Below are 11,715 nucleotides of genomic sequence, written 5' to 3'. Positions count from 1 at the left end.
CACCATGTTGACCAGGATGGTCTTGATCTCTTGACCTCGTGATCCACCCGCCTCAGCCTCCCAAAGTGCTGGGATTACAGGCTTGAGCCACCGCGCCCGGCCTTTTTTTTTTTTTTTTTTTTAAAGAGATGGGGTTTCTCCATGTTGGCCAGGCTGGTCTTGAACTCCTGACCTCAGGTGATTCACCCACCTCGGCCTCCCAAAGTGCTGGGATTTGGGATTACAGGTGTGAGCTACCATGCCAGGCCAACCCTATTTCTTAAAAAAAAAAAAAAAAAAGCTAGGTGTCATGGCACATGTTTGTAGTCTCAGCTACTTGGGAGGCTGAGATGGGAGGACTGAGCTCAAGAGTTAGGCTGTGGTGAGTTGTGAACACGCCACTGCACTCCCACCCTCGGGAGTGCAGTGGTGCAATCTCGGCTTACTACAACCACTTGTCCCAGGTTAAAGCGATTCTCCTGCCTCAGCCTCACAAGTAGTTGGGATTACAGGTGTGTGTCACCACGCCTGGCTAATTTTTGTATTTTTTTTTTTTTAAAAAACGGGGTTACACCATGTTGGCCGGGCTGGTCTTGAACTCCCGACCTCAGGTCATCCGCCCGCGTTGGCCTCCAAAGTGTTTGGATTACAGGCGTGAGCCACCATGCCCAGTCCTAATTTTTGTGTTTTTAAGAGACGAGGTTTCACCATATTGGCCAGGCTGGTCTTGAACTCCTGGCCTCATGTGAACTGCCCACCTCGGACCCTCAAAGTGCTGGGATTTCAGGCGTGAGCCACTGCGCCCAGCTGCCATGTTTTGTTTATTCATTCACCAGCTGATGGAGATTTGGGTTGTTTCCACCTTTTGGCTATTGTGAAAAACGCTGCTATGAACATTTGTGTAGGAATTTTTGTGTGGCCATGTTTTCATTTCTCTTGAGTATATACCTAGGAGGGGAATGCGTCATGTGGTAACTCTATGTTTAGCCACTGAGGAATTCATGTAGGTTTCTTTTTTATTTTTAATTTTTTATTTTATTGAGATGGAGTCCGGCTCCGTCTCCAGGCTGGAGTGTAGTGGTGTGATCTCAGCTCACTGCAACCTCCACCTCCTGGGCTTAAGCAATTCTCCAGCCTCAGCCTCCTGAGTAGTTGGGACTACAGGCACGTACCACCACGAGCAGCTAATTTTTTTGTATTTTTTAGTAGAGATGGGGTTCCTCTATGTTGGCCAGGATGGTCTCGATCTCTTGATCTTTTGATCCGCCCGCCTTGGCCTCCCAAAGTACTGGGATTACAGGCGTGAGCCACCATGCCCCGCCGAACCTTTTTTTCTTTTTGAGATGGAGTCTCACTCTGTTGCCCAGACTGGAGTGCAGTGTCACCATCTCAGCTCACTGTAATGTCTGTTCCCCCAGTTCAAGCAATTCTCCTGCCTCAGTCTCCCAAGCAGCTGGGATTACAGGTACCTGTCACCAAAACCAACTAATTTTTTGGATTTTTAGTAGAGATAGGGTTTGCCAGGCTGGTCTGGAACTCCTGACTTCAGGTGATGCGCCTGCCTTGGCCTCCTAAAGTTCTAGGATTGCAGGTGTGAGCCACCACACCCAGCCTAATTTTTGTATTTTTAGTAGAGACAGGGTTTCACCATGTTGGCCAGGCTTCTCTCAAACTCCTGACCTCAAGTCATTCACCCACCTCGGCCTCCCAAAGTGCTGGGATTAAAGGCACGAGCCACCATGCCTGGCCCCATGTGGGTTTCTGATGGTTGTTTCTTGTCCATATTTCTGAGGCTGGACGGTGTTGAGCCTGCTCCCAATAACACCTCTGGGAGACAGGACATTTTCCTCCACTGCAGAAATATAACAGTCAGTTGGGCATGGTGGCTCCTGCCTGTAATCCCAGCACTTTGGGAGGCCGAGGTGGGAGGATCACCTGAGCCAGGAAGGTCAAGGCTGCAGTGAGCTATAATCACGACACTGCACCTCAGCCCGGTTGACAAAGCAAGACTCTGTCTCAAAGGAATATAACAACCACCAGTTCCCCTGTTCCACCTCTGACAAAATCCTTAATATTGGATACTTGGCCACTTTGCCATCAGCTGGCAGGTACCTTTAAAAGCTTTCCTTAGTCAACCGGTAGTCACTGAATGCTGACCTGAAAATACATGATTGATTTATAGACTATAGTGCAGCAGCCATGAGAATACACCCTTCAAATCTCATAGAGCAGGAGCTGACTTTTTTGTGTTTGAGATAGGGTCTTGCTCTGTTGCCCAAGCTGGAGTGCAGTGGCATAATCTTGGCCTTCCCAGTAACTGGAACTATAGGCATTTACTAATATACTAGTTAATTTTATTTTTTTAGAAACAGGATCTCACTGTGTTGCCCAGAGCCTGGTCTTGAACTCCTGGACTTAAGTGATCTACCTGCCTCGGCCTCCCAAAGTGCTCGGAATATAAGCATAAGCCACCATGCCCAGGGCAGGGAGCTCATTGGCTGAGGCCCTCTCCCAGCATTCAGAGGCTGTGCTGCCAATGGCCGCATCCAGTCATGACTTAGCATCCCTGAATCAAGGATGTGAAAGCAGGATGGTCCTGGGAACCCGAGGACCCCTCTGAAGGGTAACTTTGGCTGGAATAGCCCCCCACAGGCTTGCCGAATTTTCCCCAGAAGTGCATTTGCAATCTAAGACGACGCTGCCACCTGCCAAACCTTCCTTCCTCCTTCCCTTACGCAGCATCACACCTGCGCTCCCAGCCCCCTTTCCCATCACAGGCACTTCTCCTAACGTATTTCCTGCAAATCCTGTCTTGGCAACTGCTTCTCAGAGATCCTGGACTAACACTGCTAACTTCACAACAATTCACTAAACTTGATGCAAATTAATCCCAAATCACAAAGTTTCTGCCAGTTTTTTTTTTTTTTTTTAATTTTTTTAGAGCAGGGTCTCACTTTATTGCCCAGGCTGGAGTATAGTGGCTATTTACATGTGTGATCATAGCATATTGAAGCCTCAAACTCCTGGCCTCAAACCATCCTCCTGCTTCAGCCTCCTGATCAGCTGGGACTACAGGCACGTGCCTCCTCTGCCCAGATCGCCTGCCTGTTTTTAAGGTGCAATTTTGAGGTCAGGCTCAGTGGCTCACACAGGTAATTCCAGTGCTTTGGGAGGCCAAGGCAGGAGGATCACTTGAGGCCAGGAATTTAAAACAAGTTTATGCAACATAGGGAGACCTTGTCTCAAAAAAAAAAAAAAAAAAAAAAAAAAAGAAGAAATTGTAAAAAAAAAAAAAAAAAAAAAAAGAAAAGAAAAGAAAATGTGATCTAAGATAATATAGGCTAGGAAATCAGTTTTATGTGAATGAAAGCAGAGGGTCAAAATGTTTGCTTATTGCCCTGCTTTGAGCATTGTTATCATTACAGTTTTCACACAGGGTCTAGTGGCAGAGGGCTTGGTGCACATCAGGTGGTTTTGAGAGTGCCATACATTTAAAAGCAAGAAGGCTTGGACTAAAGCCAGGCCTCATCCTAAGGCTGACAATGGGCTGGGGACCAGAGAAGCCCGGGTGCTGTCAGGGGAGTCCTTGAGGAAGCCACAGCCTGCCAGAGAGCCCTCCTCTTTCTTTTCTGCCAGCTCCAGCTTTGTTTACCTGCAGATGGCGACACCATTTTGGGCGGGGCAGCTGAAGTCCCTGAAGCACTGCTTTCTCATTTAGAACGAGTCTTGAGGCATCATCTGGGCTCACGCCCTCTCTGAGGCATAAATCCTCTCCTCCTCAGACACCAGCTGAGCTGGGAGATCTGGACATCAGGCGATGAGTCTGCAAGATGGTTTAACAACTAAGGACATGTGGTGTCCTCACAGGAGTCCTGTGGGCTGAGCAGCAGTCGCCCCTCCTTCCACCCAGCACAAAACTTTTGCCCGGCTCTTTCTAAATCCGGGCCTTCAGTGAATGTTTAGTACTTGACGAGGGAGTTCTTCTGTGGAAAAAATAAATGGGAAAGGAAGGCTTTACTAGTCTAAGGGGCAGTGGAGGGTAACAGGGCTGTGCTGTGACTCCTGGTTAGCTTCTTTTTCTTTCTTTCTTTTTTTTTTTTTTTTTTGAGACGGAGTTTTGCTCATTACCCAGGCTGGAGTGCAATGGCGCGATCTCGGCTCACCGCAACCTCCGTCTCCTGGGTTCAGGCAGTTCTCCTGCCTCAGCCTCCTGAGTAGCTGGGATTACAGGCACGCGCCACCATGCCCAGCTAATTTTTTGTATTTTTAGTAGAGACGGGGTTTCACCATGTTGACCAGGATGGTCTCGATCTCTTGACCTCGTGATCCACCCGCCTCGGCCTCCCAAAGTGCTGGGATTACAGGCTTGAGCCACCGTGCCTGGCCTGCTTCTTTTTCTTTTTTGAGATGGAGTTTCACTCTCGTTGCCTAGGCTGGAGTGCAGTGGCATGATCTCAGCTCACTGCAACCTCTACCTCCTGGCTTCAAGCAATTCTCCTGCCTCAGCCTCCCAAGTAGCTGGGACTATAGGCATACACCACCACGCCTGGCTATTTTTTTTGTATTTTTAGTAGAGACGGGGTTTCTCCATGTTGGTCAGGCTGGTCTCAAACTCCTGAACTCAGGTGATCCGCCTGCCTTGGCCTCCCAAAGTGCCGTGATTAAAGGCATGAGCTACTGCGCCTGGCCCCTGTTTAGCGTCCTTATCTGAGTGTTTTTTCTTTTTCCTTTCTTTGAGACAGGGTCTCACTTTGTTGCTCAAACTGGAGTGGTGCGATCATAACTTACTGAAGCCTCCACTTCCAAAGCTCAAGCAATCCTCCCACCTCAGCCTCCCTAGTAGCTGGGACAACAGGTGTTCACTACCACGCCCAGCTAATTTTTGTATTTTGTTGTAGAGAGAGGTTTTTGCCATGTTGCCCAGGCTGGTCTCAAACTCCTGGGCTCAATTGATCCTCTTGCCTCAGCTTCCCAAAGTGCTGGGATTCCATGTGTGAGCCACCACGCCTACCCCTTATCTGAGTTTTCCTAACAGTCTGACCAATAAGCTTGTTGTTGTAAAGCTGTAGGAGTCCTGGGAATTTCCCTGAATGAAACACTGCTCTATAAGGAGAGGCTTTGTGTCCTAAGAGTTCAGGGTTTAGGGGCTGGCTGGAGGCCTCAGGTAGAGAGGAAGGCCCAGTTAGGATTTTCTTTACCAGAGTCTATCACTGATAAGTGCCTTGGCTTAGGGAATACCTGCTAAGAGGGCATGGAGCACAGATCCCCCACTGACATCTCCGCAGTCCAAGCAGGAAGCAGGACTTAGTGGCCCCACTTACTCCCTACAGGATAGGAAAGGAGGGCAGTGCCCCGGTGAGGAACTGTACAGGGGGTCCCTTGGGATGCTTGCTGGAAGGGTGGGGAGGGCACAGGACGTACTGGGACCGTGATGGGATAAAAGCCCCTCCCACTTGATTTATTTTCAGGCCTGTAATGCTCGCCTGCGTGCACCCAGTGCTTCAGCAATCAACCCCGACAAATGCCTTTTGTCCTGTGTTCAGTAGAGATAAGAAAAAAAAATTAGTAGAGGGCAAAAAACACTGGTTTACTCTAACTCTTTACTGGCATTCAAGAAACTTCTTCGGTTTGATAGGCTTTAAGCTTCTTCCCAGATTCAAAACGCTGTGATTGGCACTAAATGGATCCCTATCTCGGCCCAGGTAGTCTAGCTTCTGGCCGCAAAATCTTTGGTGTCCTTGCAACGGGGCAGGCATAATCTCTCCTTCTCTCTCCTTTGATCTTCCCTGCCTCTCTTTACAAGGTTTCACTCTGTCACCCAGCCTGGACTGCAGTGGTGCAATCATGGCTCACTGCAGCCTCAACCTCCCAGGCTCAAGCAGTCCTCCCATGTCAGCCTCCGGAGTAGCTGGGTCCACAGGCATATACCAGCACATCCAGCTAATTTTTGTATTTTTTTTTTGAGATGGAGTTTCCCTCTTGTTACCCAGGCTGGAGTGCAACGGCGCAATCTCGGCTCACCGCAACCTCCGCCTCCCGGGTTCAGGCAATTCTCCTGCCTCAGCCTCCCAAGTAGCTGGGATTACACGTGCCACCATGCCCAGCTAATTTTTTGTAGTTTTAGTAGAGACAGGGTTTCACCATGTTGACCAGGATGGTCTCGATCTCTTGACCTCATGATCCACCCACCTCGGCCTCCCAAAGTGCTGGGATTACAGGCTTGAGCCACCGCGCCCAGCCCTCAGGGAGTTTATGAAGGACAAACGCATCATCCTAAGTGTAGGTCCCTGTGTGGGGTGTATGAAATAGTTAAGATGAAGTGCCCATCCACAAGGAGTTTGCAGTTGAATAGCGCTGAGGCAAGCATAGTAAATCTCAGGTGGGGGGGCGCGTGGTGGCTCAAGCTTGTAATCCCAGCAGTTTGGGAGGCTGAGGCAGGTGGATCACCTGAGTTTAGGAGTTCGAGACCGGCCTGGCCAACATGGTGAAATCCCGTCTCTACCAAAAATACAAAAATTAGCCAGGCGTGGTGGTACATGCCTGTAAACCCAGCTACTTGGGAGGCTGAGGCAGGAGAATCGCCTGAATCCAGGAGGTGGAGGTTTCAGTGAGCTGATATCATGCCATTGCACTCTGGCCTGGGCAACAAGAGTGAAACTCCATCTCAAAAAAAATATATATATATATATATAATGTTAACAATATATTTAAAATTCATGACTAGTTGTTTCCATTCATCATCTCATCTACTTCTTCCAACAGGGCTTTGCTTAGGTGGGTATGAATATGATTACAGACAGGAAAACAGGATTAGAAGTTGAGTGAGTCATGGCAGGCCCCAGAGCTAACCAGAAACAGGAACATTTGAACTTGAGTTTCCGAGCATCTTCTTCCTACTCGTACTTCTTACTCAATACAGAAATGAGAGAACTCAGTGAGGAGACGAGGTGACACGTGCACAGAACCTTGAATTTCTTGAGAGCAGGAGGAGGAGAAAAAAACAGTAGGAGTCAGGCTAGGAGTGTGGATTTGGAGCAAGGCAGGACAAAAAGTCAAGGTTAAGGCTGGAAAAGCTCTCCCTGGGAGTGCTTGAACAACAGATTAGGATGAGGGAACAGCGGGAAAGATCAGAGGGGGAACCTCCTATGAGACAGGCTCCGCAGTGAAACTCCCATAGAGGTGGAGCCCTGGGGGCTTGAACCAGCCCTTCGAGGGCATTCTAGCTTTGCAGCCCTGGGGTCCTGCGAGTTCTGGATGCAGCTTTCAGGGCTGCACCTTATTCCAGTCACCTCTCCAGTTACTGAATTCCATCTTCTCCTAGCTACGAAGGAGGGATGCTATGGTGGGGGTGCAGACCAGGCCACTGGATAGCCTGGGTTTGAGTCCTGATTTATCCTCCACTTCCTAGCTGACTTTGCACAATGATTCCCCTGGTCCTTGGTTTCTTTATCTGTGGAACGTAGCTATAATAGTTCCTACATAATATGAATTCTTGGGGTTGAAATGATGCATTAAAACACTAGTTGGCCAGGCGCGGTGGCTCACGCCTGTAATCCCAGCACTTTGGGAGGCAGATTACGAGGTCAGGAGATCAAGACCATCCGGGATGACACGGTGAAACCCCATCTCTACTAAAAATACAAAAAATTAGCTGGGCATGGTGGCATACCTGGTAGATTTTGATAGCGACACTAGAAAAGTTAACATGTACCAGTAAAGCGCCTATTGCTTGCCAGTGTTTTGAGTGCTTTGCAAACAACTCATTCAATCCTCCTATCTCCAGAAGACCCTCTGAGACAGGTTATATCTTTTCCCCACTTGCAGATGAGGAAATTTGCCCAAGGTGACAGAAATCAGGACTCAAGCCCAGGCTGCTGACTCCTAAGACCATGCTCTTAGGCCACTATTGTCTGTGGCCTCCATGTTGTTGTATTTTTGGCATTTGTTGACTTTTAAGTGTGGGAAGGATTTGAGAGGCAGAGAAAAGGCACTTTGGGAATAACATGAACCAAAACACAAGTGGTCTGCAGCTACATTATCATAATGGCTCCTGTTTGTGAGGGTTTAGTGCAACCAGTGTTTTTTGTTTGTTTGTTTTTGAGACAGAATCTCACCCTTTCCCCAGGCTGGAGTGCAGCTGCGAGATCACAGGTCACTGCAACCTCCGCCTCCCAGGTTCAGGCTCTTGCCCAAGCCTCCTGAGTAGCTGGGACTACAGGCAACGTGTCACCACGCCCAGGTAATTTTTTTTTGTATTTTTAGTAGAGTAGGGGTTTCACTATGTTGGTCAGGCTGATCTCGAACTCCCGACCTCAAATGATCCGCCCACCTTGGCCTCCTAAAGTGCTGGGATTACAGGCGTGAGTCACCACACCAGCCCAATATTATTGTTGGCTACTTACACATGGGCCTTATTTGCCATCTGCTTGCTTGAAGGGCAGGAAACATATTCAACCCATCCTTGAGTCTAGCCCATGGCCTGGCTCATGTTTAGTGCTCGTTTAAGTGTCTAGATTGAAATCAACCAGGACATTGGCCCGCCACAGTGGCTCACACCTGTCATTCCAGTGCCTCTGGGAGGTTGCTGCCGGAGGACTGCTTGAGGCCAGGAGTTTGAGACAAGCCCAGTCAACGTAGTGAGACCCAAGCCAGGAGTTTGAGACTAGCCGGGTGAAGATAGCGAGACCCGTCCCTACAAAATCTAACAGAAACAACTATTCAAGAGGCTGAGGCAGGAGGATGGCTTGAGCCCAGGAGTTCAAGACTGCTGCAGTGAGCTATGATTGTGCTACGGCACTTTGCTTTGGCAACAGAGGGAAATTCTTTTTCAAAAAACAAAAAGAAGGACGCGCGAGGTGGCTCACGCCTGTAATCCCAGCACTTCAGATGTCGGTGGGTCACTTCAGGTCACGAGTTTGATCCCGGCCTGACCAACATGATAAAACCCCGTCTCTACTAAAATTACAAAACTTAGCCGGGGGTGGTGGTGCACTTGGAGGCTGAGGCAGGAGAATCGCTTGAAAGCGGGAGGTGGAGGTTGCAGTGAGCTGAGACTGCGCCACTGCACTCCAGCCTGGGGGACAGCTGTGTCTCAAAAAAAAAAAAAAAAAATTACGATAAATTGCTGATTGGGGCTGGGAGAAGGACAGGCAGTGACCAGATTTTGCCCCTTTCTGAAATATTTGAAGAGTTCTAGCGTTTGCTTCCTTGTTGGAGGCCCAGAAAGCACTGACTTGACGTGCGTTAAGACTGTAGACAGAGCCAGGATAGAGACCCATGCTGGAAAATGAGCAGGCTCTGGGATCAGCAGGGTCACTGCCAGTTTCCTTACTTGTAAACTAGGAGTAAAAAGATCAGTGTCCTGCTGAAATGAGACACTAATAATAAAAACTATTACTTACTAAGCACTTCCAGGTACCTGGTAAATTTTATGATCTCATTTTACGGATGAGGCTGAGGTTTCTCGACTTGCCCGAAGATTCAAAGCAAGTAAAATGCACGAGTGAAGAGTCGAACACAAGTCTGTGAATCAATCTCTGCTTGGGGATGGGAACGTTTTCAGTGATAAGGGCCACTTAATCTCGCCGAGTGGCTCGAGAGCAGCGCTGCAGCTAGCGGACTGGGACCTCCCCCAGAGCCCGCCGCCCTCTGCCCTCTGCACTCAGTCCTCCGCCCTCCGCCCTCCGCCCTCCGCCCTCCGTCCTTCGTATGCTTACGTGCGCTCCGTGACCGCCGCGGCAGACGCGGGACTGGCAAAGCAGGGCGCATGCGCCCTGGCATGCCGGAGCGCTCCCTCTCCCCTCCGGGGCCGCAGCGCCTGTATGCGGCGCATGCGCACACCTGGCGGGCGGAGGGCGGTCCCGAGCCAGCGGAACGATTTGGGCAAGAACCTGCGCGGGAGCCTGGCCGTGCCGTGCGAGCGCGCAGGCGCGGCCGAGAGGGCGGGCTGCCACTCCGGAATCTGCGAACCCCAGTCGGTGCCGCATCCCCATCCCGCAGCCATGGCCGCCTACAAACTGGTGCTGATCCGGCACGGCGAGAGCGCGTGGAACTTGGAGAACCGCTTCAGCGGCTGGTACGACGCCGATCTGAGCCCGGCGGGCCACGAGGAGGCGAAGCGTGGCGGGCAGGCGCTGCGAGGTGCGGAGGGGCCGGGCGGGGGCTGCGAAGGGCCGGGTGTCCCCCTTTGGAGGCCGCCTGGCTGGCATCCGCGCCCTCCCGGAGAGGGCCAGCACTTTGGGCAGCGTCTCTCTAGTAGCTTACTGTGTAGTCGAGTAGATGGGTGCAGAGGGAGAGTCGACTTGTTCAAGGTCACGCGGTGGAGCGTGAGGAAGTGTGCCAAGGGGAGGACCCAGGGCAGTCGCCCCGCAACCCTTTGCGCTCCCCGCGACACCGCCTCTCAGTTTTCCTTTTCTAGTCTGAGCATTTAATAAGTCGGGGACAGACCGGGCGCGGTGGCTTACGCCTGTAATCCCAGCACGTTGGGAGGCTGAGGCGGGTGGATCACATGAGGTCAGTAGTTCGATACCAGCCTGACCAACACGGTGAAACCCCTTCTCTTCTGAAAATACAAAATTAGCCGGACGTGGTGGCGCACGCATGTAATCCCAGATACTTGGGAGGCCGAGGCAGGAGAATCGCATGAACCCGGGAGGCGGAGGTTACGGTGAGCCGAGATCGCGCCACTGCACTCCAGCCTGGGCAACAAGAGTGAAACTCCGTCTTAACAACAACAAAAAAAATAGTGAGTGGAGGAGAGTTTGCCCTGATGGAGCCATCTGTGGCAGCCAGGTCTTAAGGTTCCCCCAGCGCCAGAAGCAGTTGGTACAGTCTGGGGCTCTTGGAGGAGGATGCCCTGTGCCTTAAAGCAGCTGTAACCAGCGCTTCTCAAAAGGCGACTACGGATCCTAGCGGAGAGGCCTCGTCCCCAGCAGTAGGTGGAGTCCCTGGGGGTGCCTAATAAGCTTGAGGACACCAATAAATACGCGTGCTTGGGTAGGACTTTGCGTTTCAGCAGCATTCCACAAATAGTGTGTCCAAAACGCATCCGTAGATGTAACTGAGTGAATGAATGATTTGAGTTGCTCCTTCTATTCCCCAATAAAGTAGGTAAGATTTAATCATCCTCATCCCTCCCTGTCCCCTTTATAGTTGTGAAAAGTGAGGATTTGGAAAGATGACTTGTACAAGGTCAAATCTTATTTCCAATCCAGTGTCCTCACCCTAGTTCTGGGTGAAGTAACAGGTAGATGCGAGGAACGGGTAGGCCTTTGGCCAAGGACACTAGGCCAAGGTGGAAGTGGCTGTGAGATAATGCTTGCCTATCTAGGCTTGCCCCCGCCCCAGTCTGCTCTTTGTGGTTTTGGAATGCTAATAAGGAAGCATTCCCTGATGCCAGCACGGCAAAGAATCCCTGGACTGAAGAGGTGCCTCCACTGATAGGGGTGGATCCTGCTTTGCTCCCTTCTAACCTCTGGACAAAGCAGCATCCCTTCGCAAGGGTCATTGATGAGGCACAGGTGTTTGGCCTCAGGTTGCTCCCCTAGCTTCTGGCCTTCACTGTACCATTCTTCTCAAATGAAGCAAAACGCGAGACAGTCTGGGAAATGTAATCTTCTGCGGGTAGGGTGGGCATGGGAGTGAATATTTGGGATGGTCTAGTGTGACCTCATCTTTTAGGAGAGGCTGGGAAATGGAAAGTGCTGGTAAGGGAGGCCTTTTTTTTTTTTTTTTTTT

The 11,715-nt window shown here is 50.5% G+C and overlaps 1 protein-coding gene across 1 annotated transcript in view; it reads left to right on the top strand.

Annotated features, from left to right (window-relative positions):
* The first annotated feature begins 9,769 nt into the window (after positions 1–9,769).
* The window catches only part of PGAM1 (phosphoglycerate mutase 1), a 7,635-nt gene continuing 5,689 nt past the window's right edge, over positions 9,770–11,715 (top strand). The window contains exon 1 of the mRNA XM_017502770.1: positions 9,770–10,119. Coding sequence (XP_017358259.1) covers positions 9,801–10,119 — 319 coding nt within the window. The 5' untranslated portion in view covers positions 9,770–9,800. The remainder of the gene's footprint in view (positions 10,120–11,715) is intronic.

This window comes from Cebus imitator, unplaced genomic scaffold (assembly GCF_001604975.1).
Source record: "Cebus imitator isolate Cc_AM_T3 unplaced genomic scaffold, Cebus_imitator-1.0 Scaffold299, whole genome shotgun sequence".
NCBI classification, from domain to species: domain Eukaryota; kingdom Metazoa; phylum Chordata; class Mammalia; order Primates; family Cebidae; genus Cebus; species Cebus imitator.
This window is presented reverse-complemented; position numbering and strand designations above follow the sequence as displayed.